The sequence below is a fragment of the Metarhizium brunneum genome, chromosome 1 (genome assembly GCF_013426205.1).
Source record: "Metarhizium brunneum chromosome 1, complete sequence".
NCBI lineage: Eukaryota > Fungi > Ascomycota > Sordariomycetes > Hypocreales > Clavicipitaceae > Metarhizium > Metarhizium brunneum.
This window is the reverse complement of record NC_089422.1, coordinates 2,990,645-3,008,700: the sequence shown is the minus strand read 5'-3', so window position 1 is coordinate 3,008,700 and position 18,056 is coordinate 2,990,645. Positions and strand designations below refer to the sequence as shown.

At 55.1% G+C, this 18,056-nt stretch overlaps 8 protein-coding genes across 8 annotated transcripts; 1 reads left to right on the top strand and 7 right to left on the bottom strand.

The window, feature by feature from the left end:
• Positions 1-1,130: 1,130 nt before the first annotated feature.
• G6M90_00g009230 (uncharacterized protein) lies at positions 1,131-1,394 on the bottom strand (the record flags this gene model as incomplete). The annotated part of the gene is made up of 1 exon (XM_066129664.1): positions 1,131-1,394. One exon carries the CDS (start codon positions 1,392-1,394, stop codon positions 1,131-1,133), a length of 264 nt encoding a protein of 87 aa, XP_065985878.1.
• Positions 1,395-1,425: 31 nt separating this feature from the next.
• Positions 1,426-3,286, bottom strand: G6M90_00g009220 (uncharacterized protein; the record flags this gene model as incomplete). The annotated part of the gene is made up of 5 exons (XM_066129663.1): positions 1,426-1,556; positions 1,608-1,845; positions 1,910-2,435; positions 2,522-3,007; positions 3,072-3,286. 5 exons carry the CDS (start codon positions 3,284-3,286, stop codon positions 1,426-1,428), a joined length of 1,596 nt encoding a protein of 531 aa, XP_065985605.1.
• Positions 3,287-4,041: 755 nt separating this feature from the next.
• G6M90_00g009210 (uncharacterized protein) lies at positions 4,042-4,515 on the bottom strand (the record flags this gene model as incomplete). The annotated part of the gene is made up of 1 exon (XM_014694103.1): positions 4,042-4,515. One exon carries the CDS (start codon positions 4,513-4,515, stop codon positions 4,042-4,044), a length of 474 nt encoding a protein of 157 aa, XP_014549589.1.
• Positions 4,516-5,629: 1,114 nt separating this feature from the next.
• DIP5_0 (Dicarboxylic amino acid permease) lies at positions 5,630-7,509 on the bottom strand (the record flags this gene model as incomplete). The annotated part of the gene is made up of 3 exons (XM_066129662.1): positions 5,630-5,765; positions 5,820-5,931; positions 5,991-7,509. 3 exons carry the CDS (start codon positions 7,507-7,509, stop codon positions 5,630-5,632), a joined length of 1,767 nt encoding a protein of 588 aa, XP_065985578.1.
• Positions 7,510-8,168: 659 nt separating this feature from the next.
• On the bottom strand, positions 8,169-8,751 carry G6M90_00g009190 (uncharacterized protein; the record flags this gene model as incomplete). Its single annotated transcript, XM_014694105.1, has 2 exons — positions 8,169-8,222; positions 8,290-8,751. The coding sequence occupies 2 exons, from the start codon at positions 8,749-8,751 to the stop codon at positions 8,169-8,171; spliced, it is 516 nt and encodes a 171-aa protein (XP_014549591.1).
• A 1,076-nt stretch (positions 8,752-9,827) lies between these two features.
• On the top strand, positions 9,828-10,768 carry patN (Isoepoxydon dehydrogenase patN; the record flags this gene model as incomplete). The annotated part of the gene is made up of 3 exons (XM_014694106.1): positions 9,828-9,876; positions 9,953-10,189; positions 10,254-10,768. The coding sequence occupies 3 exons, from the start codon at positions 9,828-9,830 to the stop codon at positions 10,766-10,768; spliced, it is 801 nt and encodes a 266-aa protein (XP_014549592.1).
• Positions 10,769-11,313: 545 nt separating this feature from the next.
• On the bottom strand, positions 11,314-12,237 carry G6M90_00g009170 (uncharacterized protein; the record flags this gene model as incomplete). Its single annotated transcript, XM_014694107.1, has 1 exon — positions 11,314-12,237. The coding sequence occupies one exon, from the start codon at positions 12,235-12,237 to the stop codon at positions 11,314-11,316; it is 924 nt and encodes a 307-aa protein (XP_014549593.1).
• A 687-nt stretch (positions 12,238-12,924) lies between these two features.
• Positions 12,925-16,893, bottom strand: G6M90_00g009160 (uncharacterized protein; the record flags this gene model as incomplete). Its single annotated transcript, XM_014694108.1, has 1 exon — positions 12,925-16,893. One exon carries the CDS (start codon positions 16,891-16,893, stop codon positions 12,925-12,927), a length of 3,969 nt encoding a protein of 1,322 aa, XP_014549594.1.
• Positions 16,894-18,056: the final 1,163 nt, after the last annotated feature.

Genomic DNA, 18,056 nt, shown 5'->3' with positions numbered 1-18,056 from the left:
GCAAAAAGTTCTCCGCGCCTCCACCCTCGGTCCGTCAGCACATGTCAATGCCCCCTGCTGGCCAAGAAGTCGATTATTCTCGGCACCTTCCCATGTTCTGATTCATGCTCCAGAATCTCACGCGAGGTTCCGACAAGGCTGCGGTTCTCGATTAATCGAGTCACCTTGATTCACACGTTACTTCTCGAGTCCTGGTCAGCAGGTGCCGTTTCACTAGAGTCGTAAGCCGTGGCTCACGTGTGTGCCCTATTTATGTTCCAGTAGATGAGCAACGACACGGTAGATCCTCGATAGAACCACCCTCAAGCCGCAGGAACAACTCGAGCATTGTAAATTTATAACAGGTGCGTCGGCCAAGGCACGCATATTTGGTATACGGAGCAGGGGACCTGGCCCATGAGACAATACCTGCGGATTGCCCAGAATTTACCGAGGAGTGCGCCACTGTTTGCTGTCAGAATGCTCGGAAGACGGGCAGAAAATTGGAGCCCGTGGGCTTTTCGAGGCTCTTCATGTTTCAACCCGCATGTCTGTCACAACTCCGTCTGATATGGAGCTGTCAAAGTCCGCTCACCCGATTGGTTGTAAAAGGACCATGATGGCTGCGTAATCCCTGTCTCAAGTCCCAAAGAGATGAAATTGGTGAAAGCGTAGCCCAAAAAAGGAAGGAAATAGGGGGCATGAGACGTCTGCATGCCATATGAGACGGTCACCGGCTCCAATCTGGTGCTGTTGATCGGTGGAAATAAGCTTGCAAAAGGTATTCAGAAGACCACGGCATATTTTAAAATTGTATTCGAAAGTCCGGTCTGAATCTGAGTTCCGAATACTGCAAGTTTCCCTCCTGATCGGGTCGGACGGTGTTTATTTGCCTGATATATTCAGTGCCACAGATACAACTTTGCGTCATGGCCAGGCGCAACGCCGCTCTTGTCCGCCACTTTTTAGCGGGAAACGGTCTCGGAAGTTCTTTGAAGTCATGAGATTCAATCTCTGACAAGCTTGTCGAGCATAGAGTACACAAATTTTTAGGTGTAAACAAGTCGAGGTAATGCGGAGAGCTTAACACGCGAGCGGTTTCATCGCAAAGCACATCAATGCAACGCATATCAGTGCGCCGAGTTTTCCTTCTAGTGCTTTTCTGCTTCTGCGTACCATAACTCAGTACTGCCCTCCGTGGTTTCGGGAATCCGGTATAATCGAACCATGAGGCCTTCCGCGATTCCTGCCAGCTTTTGCTGTGGTATCTCCTCATGAAGGTCTTGGATCATTTGACTATTGACACCCTTAGGCCCCTTGAATTTTCGTTCGGTTTTGAATGAAAAGGTTGCTTTCGGATTTAAATCTCCAACTTTGCCACCACGATGGATCAACTTTTGGTGTACACTGGTCATATTCGTCTTTGAATACCAACAAGTAGGTTTCTCAATATGGGTAACCACCAGCCAGGAAGCTCTCTAGGTCATCATTAATGCAGAATGGGGCCAGGAAGTCATCCATCACATCAATCGGGATGTCGTTCCAGGAAGGGAGGTCTGTAGTAGTACAGGCGAGCCCTACGCAGTCCATCAGAATCCAATGTCTAGCAGGGAAACAGAATCGTTTACCTCCGTCTTCCTGAAGTCCACCAACTTCACTGTCAACTTCCAGTTTCACAATCTCGCCGCATTCAGACATTTGCCCGTATTTCCAAATAATATCGTTGTGGCCAAGGACAGAGGTTCGTGTACGGTCGAAACTGCCACTACAACGATTGAGCTCTGCCGCGTCCACGTTGCAAGGTTCATCTTGTAAGGAATAGCCGCTGACTTCGTGGTACCGTCGGAGGGAACGAAGATGCTTCTCCTACTTTCGCGGTCAATTTTCGCTCATCTTACAGTCAGCTAGGTGTGGTCTGAGTAGAGCTCACAAGGCCTGATATAAGCTTCCAGTGCTTTCCGGTACGGCGCATTACCTGAGCGTTTGTCTTGATGTTGGCCGTTGCCTTGGCAGCCACGTCTGGTGACTGACACCATAAGAAGGGCAGTTGAATCGCCGAAGAACAATAGGCCGAATATCCGATGAATCCCCAGTGGCCCTCACTGTGTGATGCCATGCACTTTTGGAGCAGCGACGATATATGTTGGGCATGGTCGAATGCAGTCTGCGCTGATCGTATTTGGGCATCCTCGCAGCCAGGACGGATGCGGCAAAAGGTAAACAACGGAATGATTGAGGCATGCAGAACACAAAGACTTTGATGGAAAAGTATGTTGATGAGAAGTATTTGCGATACCTCGGATGGCTGGTAATGCTCCAAGTTGGTCGAATTGAAGGCAAACATGTCGGGCAAGCCGTTGCGCCATTTTCGAAGCGCAATGTCCAAAGTTTGCATGTTTGACAGCCGCTCTTCAATGTCTAGCTCGGCGTTTTGTGTGAAACTGTGCACCTGTTTCCTTTACAGGCCGCAAATAATTAGCACTTGATTCATGAGCCGTTGATGAGCGAGCCGTCAGTGTTCACGACACATGGCACCTCTTACCAGATACTGCCAACTCTAATCACCTCGGCAAAGAAACTGCCGTTCCTCTCACTATTTTCAAACTTGATCAACTTCTCAGACAGCGTCCCATTACCGAACTCTTGTTCGCTCTGTGGAAGAGGCATGCGCGCAAGAGCGTCTACCGTGGCATTCGAGCCGTCAAGCATTCCACCCAAGCGGCTCAGGATGTAACACGCCCAGAATCGCCTTCTACTTGTCTCAGCAGGCAGAGTATTATCCATGGATGAAACGGAATCCGGAAAATTGAGCATGCGGGCAGCACAAAATAAGTTTGTTCCAAGAAGAAACGACCGCTGCCATTGCCCAAGGCGATACCAGAAAAGAGTCAGGTTGAGTAATGTCACCAGGTTTTCTTCCTTGGGAACAGCAAGATGTGCAAAGACGAGTGCCTGGGCTTTCTCGGCCCATTCTAGCGAAGCGCCCTCATTCAGCAGATGAGCGTCTTGGCCACTGTCAGGGCACAAACTATATGGTATGTCAACTCCGTTCCTCTTGCCATCATGAGCATCGTAAATGGCCCGCGACCTACCCCGATGCGACGGCGCAAACGCCCAGGACGACGTGTTTCGTTGCACGCCCAGTCACCAAGTCCTCCCGGAAAGTGGGTGGATGGAGAAGAAGCGTTGCGTAGAAGAAGTTGGAAAAGTAGCTATCCACCAGCTTGGACACCAATGGCGCGGGAATACCAATATCCATCGGAGAATCCTCATTGAACGCACGCTCCGCCGGTACACCAGACGACATGCTGCAGCTCGGACCTTGAATCCGACGAGTTGTTGCCGTTGACGCCGTCCACGTGCAAGGTCGATGGAGGCGGCTGCATCGTCTGCACGGCGGTCCCTCGTTATCACAGCGTACCTACAAACAGGAATTAGCCCCATTGCCACCGCTGTTTGCACTTGTCATTTGTGATGAAGGGGAGGTGACATGGGGATGAATGGTTCACCGGCGTTGGCCAACCTTCAATGACCTGCATTCATCGCATGCCTTGCGCGGCCTGCCACCTATGCGGTTTCCCGGACCGCCCGGACAGGAACGGGGCTTGTTGGAAACCATTGTGACGTTTGGTAAATCTACTGCCAGACTTAGATGGCCTTGGTATCATGCAATGTCAAGTCTGCTGAACCATATTGGGAAGATGGGAGGCATCATGTGTCATCCGGTGAGAGAGGATTGATTAGTCAGACGCTGATATCAAAGTGCCGATTGGTTGCGTTTACGCCATGATTGTTTTCACTCTTCACTCCATGTCACCAAAAGCACGAAGCTGCACACCCGGTTCTAGGGTCCAGATTCGCCTCTGGAATACAAAGCAAGGATCCAAGTTTTTGATATGGCAACGAGCTATCTTAGGACGAGAAAAGCGTGGGAGCAATGATAAATGCCGAGATATCTAGTACTCGACTTGTGCGAAACCAGCCAGCCAACCAACCAACCACCTCAAACTTTCACAGAGCCCAGCCAGATAATACTTGAACACCCCCGGCCTCATGTGCCGTTTAGCAGCGGTAGTAGCACTTCATGCTCCAGCCGTTGGCATTGGCGCAATGCCCACCGCCAGTCTTGCCGCCAACGCTCGCAATCTTATTCTGGCACGAAGTATCCGAGAACAGGTCGCAATTCGTAGAGTAGGTGCCGTCGCCAATGGCCTTGACCGAGTAGAATTTATCGACATAGCAGTTGCCAGCACAGGTGGGCTTGTAGCCCTTGATGTGGTCCTGGTCGGCGCACCCGGTGCTGCTGTAGTATCGGACGCACTCGCCGTTGGCAACGCCGGGCACGCTGCCGCACACTCCTCGTTTTTCTAGGTCGTTTTTGAACCGCAGGTCGACAATCTTGAGCCCGTCGGGGGTGAACTCTGGAAGAGTCTTTTTGTACAAGGCCTCATCGTCGAATGCTTCTGCGGCGGTGGCAAGGGTGCTGCTTGAGCGGAGCAAGGGAATGAGAGAGAGGGCCAAAGCGGAGAAATGCATCTTGTAAGTTGTGAGATTATGACAAGGGCTGGGCGATTTTGAAGACGGATTTATTTTGTTTCTTGTTAGAGTCAAAAATGATGTCGGGAACACTTGGTCTTGTAGTAATTTTGCTTGCGGTATGGCCGAGAGTACTGCTACTCAACGCATCGTATATAATTCTTCTCCTGGGAACGCCGTCGTCAGCCAGACAGTATCATCAACGATACGTACCTGTTGCGGGCAAGCCAATAAAGCTTGCAAATGAATCTGACATAATCCAATGCCGAGGATTGGCCAATGTCTCGTGCCCTCGTGTGAGAACTCAAGTCGCCATGTAATCCGATGTGTTGGCCGACGAACTCGACCGGTTCGGTCCGAACGGTCTTGCCTCGATAAATGACGGGCGGAAGATGATTCTCATTGGCTCTAACGCACCAAAATCTAGAATGTTGACAATATATTACGACGCCAGGGTCACACAGCCGCTGACGCTTACGTCATACTAGGTTGATGCATATTGGGAGAGCATGTTCTAGATGGCTCGCCGGGGAGCTCTGCGGCCGCCGTCTTACATGTGCCAATTTATCCACCAATATCGTGTCTTTAATTGTCTTGGAGAACCCTTTGCAACGGCAGCAAGACCACGGTGAGGAACTCGAACTGGCAATAAGTGTACCAAACCTGAAAAGTGTCAATGTCATGAACCCTTGTTGGTCTTTAAACGTGGCAACCGTCAACAAGCTCTTGAAATGGGTGCTACGGATGCAAGACATGAACTTGACGTGACCGGCCTTGTTTCATATTGAAGAAAGTATAGCCGCCATGGGCCCAATGCATGGATTGCACATGGTACCAACCCAACTTTGTGTGCCGACATGTGTAATTCGTTTAGTCAACGCTATATGGGCAGTCATCAGTTATTCCATGGCAAATGAAATGACCTGGGAGATAAATTAGTTTTTTACAAGACAAGAATCATCACCGTTGTCACATGATGGATCCGCAATCTCTTGCCTCCATTTTTCATCTTGGACTCATTGATAGCCTCAAGTCGATGACATTATAGAATCACTTGTCCATGTCAAGTGTCGGTATATACAACATTCGTCCTTGGATATGGTCAAGCCGCCTTCTACGACGCCAGGGATTCATACTTCTGGTCCGCCCGCTCAAACGCCCGTTGTAGGGGGATATCAGCCAGCGCGACAATCTTGGTCTTTTTGACAAACTTCCAGATGAAGTATGCAGCCAAAACAAGCGGTATGTCGCTACAACGGGTCAGCACCAAGTTTGTTAGGTCCAAGAGGGCGGCGTAAACGTACAGGTACGCAGAGACAAAGTTGCTAGCGTTCCAATTGCCCTTGGTGAAGACGGCAAAGCCGCCTGTTAAAAGGATAATGATGCACATAAAGAGGGCAAAGTATGACGAGTACACTCGAGGGGGTATATTAGCACTCAGTTCTTCCTTCTTTCAAAGTCGGCAGGGTACTCACATGTCCACGAGTTCGACCAGGGCAGCCTAGTAATTGGAATGGCTTGCTTCTGCATGGCCAAGCGCAAGCGTATGTGGTTGACGAGGATGGAAATCCACGAGACCAAGACGCCGGCGGCTGTCAAGTTGACTAGCCACCAGAAGACGGTGATGGCGTCGCTCGACAGGCTCATGAAGCTGAGGAGGCTAAAGGCCATGAAGAGAAAGACGCAGGCGTAGGGCACACCCCAGGACGTGGTCCTCAGGAAAATCCTGGGCGCCTGCTTCTTGACGGCCAGGCCGTACAGCACACGGGTGCCGGCCAAGAGACTCTGGTTGGAGGCAGACCAGGCCGAGGTGATGACGACGGCGTTGACGACGGAGGGGATGGCGGGAATGCCGGCGGCCGAGGCGGCAATGACAAAGGGGCTCTGGGTCGCGTCGCCGCTCTCGCTGTCCAGGCGGCTGTCCTGGCTGGACACGAGCATGCCGACGATGAGAATGGCCAGCATGTAGAACAGCACGATGCGGATAAAGACGTTCTTGCAGGCGGCGGGGATGGCCTTGCGCGGGTTCTTGGTCTCGGCGCCGGCCATGGCGATGGACTCGACGCCGGCAAAGGAGAAGACGGCGCCGGTCATGACGCTCCAGTAGCCGAGGAACCTGCCCCAGTGGCCGGTGGCAATGAACTCGACAAAGGGGCCCGGGTCGCGCCAGTACCGGAAGTAGACGGGCGGCGTGCCCCTGACGCCGCCGAGGTCGATGACGAGGCCGAGGACGACGAGGAAGACGACGAGGAGGATCTTGAGGACGGCAAAGGCGAACTCGACCTCGCCGAAGAGGCGGACGACCGAGAGGCCCACGACCAGGGTCAGCAGGACAAAGGTGACGATCCAGACGGAGGGGTTGAGGTCGGTCCAGAACTCGAAGAGCACGCAGATGGCGGTGATCTCCGAGGGGATGGACAGGATGTTGCCGTAGACGAGGTTCCAGCCGATGGCGAAGCCCCAGGCCGGGTCGACGAGGAACTCGGCGTGGCGCACAAAGGCGCCGGTGACGGGGAGCAGCGCGGCGACCTCGCCCAGGGCGAACTGGACGGCGCAGACGACGAGGCCGACGGTGGCATAGCCGAGCAGCGCGCCGAGAGGACCGCCGCGCTGCACGGCGCCGCCCAGGCCCAGGAACAGGCCGGTGCCGATGGCGCCCGCGATGCCGAGCATGGACAGATGCCGCTCGGCGAGCCCGCGCTTGAGATGGCGGCCCTCGCCGGCCGTGACGAGGTCGCCGGCGTGGTCGTCGTCGCCGTCGTCGCCGGGATCGTGGCCGTCGTTGTATCCGAGCGGCGGCCCCGGCGTCGTCCGGATGACCCCCGGCGCAGCATCCTGCCGCTCAACGTTGGACGCGAAACCCGAGTCGTCGGCCGGGCCCGGAAGAGGAGTCGTCGTCGTCGTCCCGTAGCCCTTGGCGCCGTTGCTGTCCACGATGGCTGCGTGGTTGCCCCTGGCGCCTTTGACGCGGGCAAGGAAGCTCTTGAGGGCCATGGCAAGGTGCGCCTCGCGACTGGAAATCAAGCTCCCAGGTTCCAACCGAGAGGAGAGACTGCAGAGACGGCGTTTCCAACAACTTGTCCCGCCCGACGAGACGAGGAATGGATCGGCTCCCGTGGCACACAGGGACCGCGAATGGGCGTTGCGCAAGCAAGCAAGCAAGCAAAGGACGCTTTCTACTTTGCGACGTTTCTCTCGCGCCCTTTTTTTTTAATTTTTAATTTTTATACGGAGTAGCTTATCGACATTATCCACTTTTGACAGGATGGTGTAATCGCACCCTGGCTGGGGTTCGCATTGCAACATCCCCCACACAAACATGGCGACATTTGCTACTGGTGTGATACAAGCCGGAAACGGGTATTGTGTGCTCGCGGCGTATGACTCGGTACGAAGTGGCTGGCATCATGTACTGTACATGCTCCAACATGGTGGTTACCACCTCCACGGGCTGCGCGAGTGTCTTGACTCTTGACTCTTGACTGTCTTGGGTCTGTTGACCAAGTGATTTTGGCTACATGACGATTCACCACAAACATGCCACGTAAATCTGTTCCAACGCGCCATCCAAATCATTGACCCGGACGACTTCGGGGTCCGGCCTCTCGGCGACCGACACGTACCGGCCCATGATATATCGCCCCCTGCCATTATCAAATGAACCTTTTCTCGCGCCACGTCCCGTCCCTCTGGCACTCGGCAAAGGTCTGAGCCGGAATCGTCAATTGGCCCAGCCACCAGACGTCTTGCCCGCCAAGCGAGAACCACACTCACGCGACGCGACGCGCACTCGTCTCGAGCCTCCTCGCGACACTGCCGCAGCGCAAGGGGCAGCGGGACGACTTCTGACGGCACCGCCCAGTCGTCGCCCGTCGTGTCGCCGTGTATCGTAGGACCTAGCATCCGCCAGCCGCAGACAAGCAGAATCTCGCGCAGCTCCTGGGCGAGTCTTGCACAAACGAGCGCAACTTGCAGCACACGTGCGTCAAGACTGGGAACCCCGTGTCGACCGGCCACAAAGGGACGGCTCGGCTGCGGCAGCGACGCCCCGGGCGAGCCTTGGAGTCCCTCGTACTCGGCGTCTAGGTGCACCGGCCACATGGGACAACAGACTTCTGCCTCGTCGGCCGGTAAGCAGAACCGCCATATGAGCTCAGAGAGCTCCGGGGGCAGGCTGCCAAAGCCGGGGGATGGGCCATGGGCGCAGGATGCAGGATGCAGGATGCAGGTAGCCATGTATAAGAGAAGAAGATGCGCTGCGATGCCAAGCGTGAAAATACAGCTCTTTGTTCTTACGTCAAGGACAGCACTTGGCGCGTATGTATGTGCGCCGATTTCGCAGTCGACCGCCTCCGACGACCTCCGGGGCGCGCATATGGCATCCCCGGCGTCGACATTTGAATACATGCTCACTTGGCCTACAGACACCACAGCCACATCAAAACCTAGTCAAGGCTCGCCGATACGAGACTGACAGCTCGCCAAGTATGCGTCTTGGCCCTTTCGACCCTTTTGGTCCAATGCACACGCTGAAACGCATTCTGCGGCAATGGCCATTGGTTCGTTGGTAAATGGCGGTTTCTCGCGCTCCTCTTTCCCTCCGCCATGCCGGATGCGCCGGCGCTCAGAGTTGGACTCTTGGTGGCATGGCCTCTGGCCAACTTCAACCCGGCAGGGTCCAAGTCCGGTGCGTTTGTCAAGTAGGTTGAGAGGTGTGAGCTGCCTCGTCTCCAGCTACTAGACGATACTTGGGAGATTCTCGCGGGTTTGAAAAAAAAAACCACGTTAGTCCCCGCGCATGCTGGTGGTGTCGCTGAGAAATGGTCCCCTCCGGGCTTTTAGGCCCCCCCGGCGGAGCGGAGCGGAGGACCAAGGCCGATAGTTTCCCAAATAGGAAAGTCAGGTTTGAGCAGATTTTCCTGCGCCGGTGACATTACAAATCTACATCAGAGTCGCCGGCAGATGGAGCGCACGAGTTAGATTCGGCCGCTGTGTAATCGATAGCCACCCTGGTAGCATAGTCCACAAGAGTCCTTGTAGCAGGAGCTGGTTGGCCCAAAGAGGAAAATGAGAAATACAAAGTCCGCAAGCACGAGGCATTGGTGGAGTGGCAGTTTGTGAATAGCTTGGCTGCTCTGGGCTGTACAACTGACTATATAACTATATCAAGTGCGATGATATCGTTGCAGAATTACTGAATGTTGACAGGCTCTCAGCTGCTTTGAATCTAGATTAGCACAGTCGACAATTTCCTTTTTTTCAATTTGTTTTTTTCAATAAACATCAAACTGCGTACAACTCTTGACTCCATCATGTCTTCATTCTCAACGCAACTAGAGGGCAAGCACGCTCTGGTCACTGGTAAATACAAAAACCTCCACGACGTCTCAGCATCCCACAGAGCAAACTTGGTATATCTAATGCCACATCTCAACAGGCGGCACAAAGGGTATCGGGCGAGCCATTGTCGAGCTTCTACTCGCACAGGGAGCCAACGTCTCGTATTGTTCCCGGTCGGCCACAGACAATGACTTTGCCGCCTTTCTAGACGAGAGCAAACCAAGCGGTACGGCCTCTGGTACTTCCGTGGACATTTCGTCGCCCTCCTCCATAGAGACGTGGGTTGAGAAGGCAGCCCGCAAGTTCGGCCGCGTCGACGTCGTCGTTGCCAACGGTATGACAGATGCCCCCCGTGCCAATCGATCGCTACCCAGTGCCTCGACTAAAACATGTCACAGCGGCCTCGTTTAGCACCGAAGCCACGGCGGAAAGCTGGAGAACTAGCTTCGAGGCCGACGTCCTCGGCCTTGTCTCGCTTATAAACGCTTCGACGCCGCACCTGGAAAAGACGTCGGGTTCCATTGTTGTCGTCAGTTCGGTGGCGGGATTCGAGACGCGCTTTGATGTCGCCGGAAGCCCGTACACGACGTTTAAGCGTGCCCAAGCTACTTTGGCCAAGGATTATGCTCGCAAGTTGGGCCCGCTGGGTATCCGGATCAACTCTGTGATTCCTGGCCCGATTGAAGCACCGGGAAAGGTGCTCCCTGATGGATCACGGGAGCCAAGCCGTATTCAGATGCTCGTAGAGGCCAACCCAGAATATGCCCAGGGCATTTTGGATGCTGTCTCTCTGCGCCGATTCGGCACCGCAGAAGAGGTGGCGAATGTCGTCGTTTTCCTGGCAAGCCCGCTCGCGGGTTATGTTTGTGGTGCCAACGTCCTTGTGGATGGGGCAATGTCAACATTCTTGTAAAGCCGAGTTGTCGCTGGTTCCAAGGCAAACCGTACCTGGATTATACAGCAAGGTAGCGTATAAACGTAGTAGCCAGAAGATAAATACAGTATACTTAAGTATGCAAATAGGGCCTTTCCTATCTAAACGAGAAAAGGAAGTAGAGTGTGCCGTTGTGATAAGTTCGGCTGACCAAGAGTCTTTCCTTTCCAGGTTTTCACGCTCTGCAAACCAAACACTCGGATATCATACATACCTAGGTGTGTATTTTGAAAAACTGTGACCGTTTAGCTGCTTTACCCCCTCTCTTATCTGAACTGGGGGAGACTATTACTCCTCTTGCTCGCAACACCGCACTCATGCTAACAGGGGTTGCGAGGCACGACGAGAGAATTATGCCAAACCCCTGGGCAAACAAACCTGCCGAGGATACTAAAATGCTCGCAGTCTCTGAAGACAACATTGAAGCGACCCTAAAAACAACCCATGCGCCAGGCACTCGACATCTTGAAAAGTCCGCGCAACAACACCACAACACCACAACGTCCTCCAACCCCCTCACAACATCACGAGCCACGAACCTCGTCCACCTCGTCCGCGCAGTCAACCTGCACAACCCTCGCCTCGCCCGCCCCGACCACCCAAGCACTCAGCTTGCCCCCATACACACACGCAGTGTCCAGGCCGAGCGCGTACCTGCCCCTCTGCAGCCGCCTCTTGGCATCGTGCCCAAACACAACCATCGTCTTCACACTTCCCGCACACTCGTCCTGCCACGCATCCCACTCCGCGATCCAGCCTTGCTCCCCGGCCTCCTCCATCGGCACCAGCGCCCCCCCCTCCTCCTCCGCCGCCCTCAAACTGCGCATGTGCATCACCGCGTGCGCGGGCTGCTCCTCCAGCGCAACCCGCGGCACCAGCCCCGCGTGCGCAACGACAATCTGCCCGATCCCCGGCAGCGACGGCGTCACCGTGACGCGCAGCAGCAGAGGCAGCGCGGCGAGGTAGTCGAGCTGCGAGGCCGACAGTGCCGCCGCGGTACGCGCGCTCACGCTCCTCCTCTTCTTGTCCTTCTGGTTCCCATCCTCGTCGTCGTCGTCGTCGTCATCGCCCGCTGGGCCCATCTTCAGCCGCTGAGCGGCCCTCAGGACGGCGTCGTCATGATTCCCCCTCACGCCTCGCGCGCCAATCCTCGCGGCAAAGTCAATCACGGCCCCGGAGTCGGGGCCCTTGTTCACCAGATCCCCTACGAAAATGACCTCGTCGCCCTGCGATTTGTCAAACTCCACTGCGGCGAGGAGCGCTTCCAGCGATTTCCGTAGCCCGTGGACATCCCCGATGATGATGAGGCGTCTCGCTGAGATGGAACCCGGTGGTGATGCTGCTGCTGCTCCTGCTTCGCGAGCCAGCGTGGTACTCAGAGTGACGGGCAGATCATGTATGAATGCGGAAATGGGGTATATCTCGCTCGTCTCCGTGGCTGCCGTCATGGTTGTGGAAATTGCTCAAGTCCGTTGGGATGCAAGATGCCCGTTGCTACTGCGGTTGCCGTGCCCACAAATCCTCCTCCAACTTCTGTATCGCGGGAATGGTGTCATCCATCTAGTGGAGACGGCAAATACATACTTAGGTACTCGGGGCCGAAATAGGAATCACAGACATACCGTCGACATATGTATCCCCGACACCGCGCTTCACTCGGTCCACATTGTCGCAGAGCGGCTGCAGGTACTGTTTCTTTTCGACAAGTCTCTTACTTCCTACAGATATGTACATACAAGTGCGCCGGTCTATGTATCCTATTGTCAAAGCCCTCGAGTTCGCTAATACTGCTTCTTAGATGTAATTAGTATAGATATTTCCCAACGCAATTGCAAGTGTCCCAGATATCCAGCGCCTCGCCGCCAAAATAGAAACAAAAAGCCACATGCTATGCATCCACCGAAGAAAGCCAACATGCAAATTATAACACAAAAAAAAACAAAAGTATGCATTCCCGCGTATATGATGCTTATACACCAGTACAGAATAGATTGCCGTCTCCTCCAGTTCGCCTATTCCGTTTCTTCTCAACAAAGGAGAGTATTTGTCGCCGTATGCTATTAAATGATGTAAAAACAAAATTAAGCAATAGAAAAACCCATGCCTCGCTCTAGGGAAACTGTCGTTGGTGAGCTTCATGGTCGGACGCCGTATCGCCATTGTTCCACACGGTCCATGGACCCGTTGTTCATAGGCATAGACATCATGCCAGTGCCATACATTTGCGTTGCAGGCCGGCCATTAAAGGAACCCATGGAATTCAGCCCCCCATAGCCTTGCCCATAGCCATTCACTACACCGTACCCAGGCTGGCCGATTGGAGCTCCGAAGCCGGGTCCGTAACTTGTCATCACACTCGACCGCTTGCCAGGCAAGAGGCCCTGACTGTTGACAGCAGTGCTGGGCAACCCTGCTTTAAGCCCATGGCCGCCCGTGCCGTCATTGAAGGCGCCGCCTAGGAACCCACCAGATCGTTCGAGCCCTGACTGGGGGAGTGACGACGGCATCTGCATTCTCATGGCTGCCATCTTGGCGTCCCGGTCTTGGGCGGCGCGTCTTTGTTCCTCGGCTCGGAGGCTCTCCTCCTGTGTTCGTCTGTCTGATTCCCTCTTGGGGTGGGCAGCTAGCACATTGGCAAGGCTGAGTCGCCGTCGAGGTTCCTGGGCTGGCTGGTCGCCCACCGAGTTGCCGTAATTCATCTCTCGCTGCCGAGCTTCGCGTTCTGCCTGCAGGCGTCGGCGGCGTTGTCCTAGGGTCTCGTCTTCACCAGATGCGCCCGCAGCCTGTGTTTCCTTCCCATCACCTTTCTTGCTCTTCGACTCCTTTGTTGCATCCTCTGCATCTCCAAACTGGCTTAGAAGCTCGGATGAAAAAGCGCGGCTTACCGGGCGGGCCATTGGCAGCTCCCCATCCTTGGCTGCAAGTCTGCGACGTCTGTCACCCAGCGTTTCCTCTTCCAACTCCTCCACCTCAGGTTCAGGGCTCGGCACAACTTCCACTCGGGGGGTTGACGATGGGACCTGAAGGGCTTGGGCGGCAGATAAAGACATGACACTGTGGCGTTGGTGCAACACAGGCGGTGGCGCATCTAGTCCATGTAGACGAGCGCGGCGATGGCTCAGAGGTTCGTTGTCCTCTTGTTCTCTGCGCTCCATGAGACCCATGGGTCGATCCAAATCTGCCAAATTCTTGGCCCCACGCTGCATCGCGGCAAGAATGGCCAAAGGCACATCTTCGTCATCGGATCCGTTCTGGTCTAAATTTGCGTCTGGGTCTTCCCAGGCCAGGTTGACTCTCTTATTCTGACGGTTCTTCCTCTGAGCCTCTGCCACCGTGTCCATGTCCAAAAGCGTAGCATACATGCCATTAGGAAGTCCTTTGCCCATGTTTCTCACTCGCTGTTTTTGCTGGTGCTTGCGCAACTGCAGTTCAGCTAGCAGCGTTGTAGGAGGACCGAGGTAGGCATCCTCGGGAGCCGCTGTCTCGTCCCCTTCCTCATCTTCGCCCTCATTGTCACCCTTGTCGACATCAGCTTCGATGGCCCCATCAGCAATGTCAATGCTGCCCGGGGCATTTTGTCCGTCTTGAGATCCATCTGCCTCGGGTGTCGCAACCGGTATGCTGCTGCTGTGCGGCCGTTTCTGTTCGTCGCTATTGTAGCTGGAGTTTCTTTTTCCGAGCCACATCATAGATGATCTCTTCTTCGCCTGGGGTTCTGGGGCGAGCCCGTTCAGAGTAGCAACAGATTGACGAGCCGTATTCTTCTTTGCTTTGCCATATATTTCGGGTCCAAGCTTACCAGCATAGACATGATCTGTAAAAGCACTAACAGGTGCACTGGTAGAGGCGTCAAGAATGCTGTCGAGGGTGGCCATGGCGGAGCCGTCTTTAATCTCCACTTCGTGGGCGACAGACGGAAGATCAAAGAAAGCGCTGGCTCTAAGCTGTGGTGGCAACGTGTCAAGCATGGACGCCTTTGACTTTCGGTTCTCCTTGAGCGCTTTTGACAATCGTTCGGGGCGGCGCAAGGTGTCCGGCACCACACTACATTCTGCCGCTTCCTCTGGCGGCGGAGTGGGTGGCGAGTCTTCGGCGGCTGCGTGCAAAGACTTTGCTTCACCGCCGTCGAAAGGGTCGAATGAGGACAGCGCAGCAAAAGAGTCTCGGTGATTGGCAATGGGGTCCGGTAGCCATGAATCTCGAACCGGAGCCTCCGGTGCGGCAGAAGATATGCCCTTCAGATCGCTAAATGTGGACTGTCGCTGCCGTTTAGGAGATGCTGAGGTGTCTTGGGTAGTAGGAGCGTCCATCATGACGCTGAGAACCTGGGACCTCCTTTGGTTCCTAGTGGCAGCCTTGGGCTTGGAAGACAACTTGGGGGGCAGGTTGAGCATAGCAGGGACGCGCGCAGGATAGTACAGCATTTTCTGGCCACTTGAAGGGTCGATATAGGAGGTTGGGCGAGGCATGGAGATGGGTAGAGGGCGGGGAGTTGGCAAATCCGGCTCTATTTCCGGTGGCACATACAAATCTTCCTCGTTTTGAGGCTCCCAGTGCACACCGTCAAAGTCGATGAACGCATCGCGAGCCTGCTCAGACGTGTTGTTGGAATGGACGCTCCCCGGGCGTTGCTCGTATTGGTACTCTTCTGGACCCAGTGGTGCTGGGGGCAGCGTATGCCTGGGAGCGTGCTGAGAGTCAGGTTGGGGTCCCAGGGTGTCCTCATGCAGCTGATGAAATGCATCGGTGCCGGACGTGCCCACGATGGTTTCCTCTGGCAATTGGAGACTCTCGGCACTCTGCTCTTCGAGGGGCGGGGCGGCGTCGGCCTCGTCAAAGGCTTTTTGGTTCAGAGATATTGGCTCCGACTCGGAGATTTCGGCAAGCGACAACTTGGTGGAGAGAACACTCCGGAGGGACGACTTTCCAGGGCCATGTCTGGAGAGTATTGCATCGTGGGTTGCATCTTGTCTTCCGGACGAGTTACCGGAGCCGGATCGAAGGCGACTCGTGAGCGATGTGTTTGGTGACAAGACGAAGCCAGCAGGGGAATAGCCACCGTGTCTCGCGGCATTATTAGTGGAGACGATTGAGGAGGTCGTGGACAGGTGTCGAGTGAGCTGGCTAGCAGGAGACGTGGTGTTTTCGTCGACCGAGGCCATCGTTGCCAGTGCGAGCTTGGCTGACCGTCTGCTGTCACTTCTCTTCAGCTCGCCATGCAGGTCGCGGATGGCGTCGTCGATGGAACTCGTCATGGACAGCCGCTCAGCAGTGGCTTCGAGCTGGGCTATGTTCCCTGTGGCGGATCCGGATCGGATCAACTTGTCAGGAACCCCGTGGCTCAGGGCAGGCGGGCGGGCTATTGGTTTTGGATGGACCATGCGCGTGTCTGCCCTCACACTTGCGGTGCGAAGCGGACGTGCATCAACAAGATCGGCAGACGAGGTCAGCTCTGCGTCGCGATCGGGGGGCGGCGTTGACTTTGTCATTTGGCTGGCCGAGTCTCGAGGGTCGGCCGGGGACGGGGCCTGGATTGGGTGAGGTCTGGCCGGTGCACTGGGGCTGTGGACGCTGTGGACGCTGTGGACCGAGGATCCGAGAGTAGTAGATGGAGACATCATGGAGGATTGCAAGGCAAAGCCAGAGCCAGAGCCAGAGCCAGAGCCAAAGCAAGAGCCAAACTCAGAGCCAGAGGCAGGACCAGGACTGACGATGATGGCCTCGACGGCTTCGACGCTGGGATCGGGGCGCTTTTGCTGTTGTTCCTGGGCTGCACATGGCACTGAATCAACAACACCAGCAACGGCGCTGGTATGTGCAGGGGCGGGCGAGACGGCAGCCAGGTCTGGCATCTCGGCGGGTGACAGGTCGGCCCTGTGCCCAGTCGGTCCCATGCCAGCGCCAGCGCCACCAGCAGTTGTTGGACCCTTGGTGCTACTCGGTTTGCTGAAGCCAGAGCTGTCGAGAAAAAGACCTAGGGGCGTTGCAGCTCGGTTTGCAACGGGTCGAGCGGGCGGTGATGGCTCCGAGGGGGGACTTGTCGTGGCCGGAGGCGAGATGTGCAATATCGTGTCGTCATGGTTGGTGGTGACGGGGCCAGTCATGGCGACTGATGCTGTTTGCGCCTTGACCGAGTGCCAGGCGTGGGTAGAAGAAGCGGGAAAAACAAGGACGTGACGGCTCGTAGTTCCCGTGCGAGCAGACTTGACGTTATTGTTTGTACCCCAGGATATAAAATTAGTATTATGCGGTGCGTCTGTTGGGAAGTACGAGTACTGTCGTGCGTCTGGTGACAATTGATGCAATGCAAGCCGCAGAGTTGTGGCGTAAGAGATCAGTGTATCTCAACCAGTCTCGTGACGGCCGAGACGTTCACGACACACGCACTCGCAGCTCTCCCAACCGGCAAAAATGTGCTGGGGGGTTGGGAGCACCCGAGGACAATGAGCGAACAACGTCGTGAACAGCAGGTTGGGCGCCAAAAAGCAACAGAAATGATTGTGTAGGATGCGCTTTGATCTGTGATGTTCTGATGTGGTGCGATGCGGTACGATGCGGTGCGACGCGATAAAGATGAGAAAACCAAAATGCCTGCAGAGACAATCCACCTCGATAAGCCAAACAGCAAAAAACGGCGCAAACAACAGTTCACGCCGTCATCAAAACTGCGCAGGCTTCCGAGTTTGTGGTACAGGAGAGAGTGAATGAGGTTGTGACGGGAGAGTCCAAGGCTCCAAGGCTCGAGGTACGAGGTACGAGGTACGAAAATTGCTGAGTGTGCTCGTAATGCTCTGCACGCCGTACACGCAGACTTGTTGGAGTGTTTTCCTCGAATGGGCCGTGCAATGTTACCACAAAACTTTGACCACAGCAAAACTCACCATGTTGGTGCCGTGACCCCAGAAACGGCCGAATGCGGATGCGGCGCGAGACAGCGAAAAGGACAGCCAAAGCAAAAGGCGCCAAGACGTCTGGTAGTGGGACTTGTGAATGGGAACGGCAAGAAAATTGACTGCAGCAAAAGCCCAAAGAAACCAATCTATCATGTCTTTGGTTCCCGTGGCATGTGCGCCTAGGACTGTTACTTTCTCTTCAACCAGTTTGGCCTGTTCAACAGGAACAAAGATCTGGAGGCCTTGGACGAGCAAACATGAGAGCTGATTGGTCGGGTACCTAGGTACTTAGAGCCAAACACTCTGGGCATGCATGTGTACCCCGTACATGTACAGAGGAATTAAGGGGCGACCAGGAGGCCTTCCCGCGGACA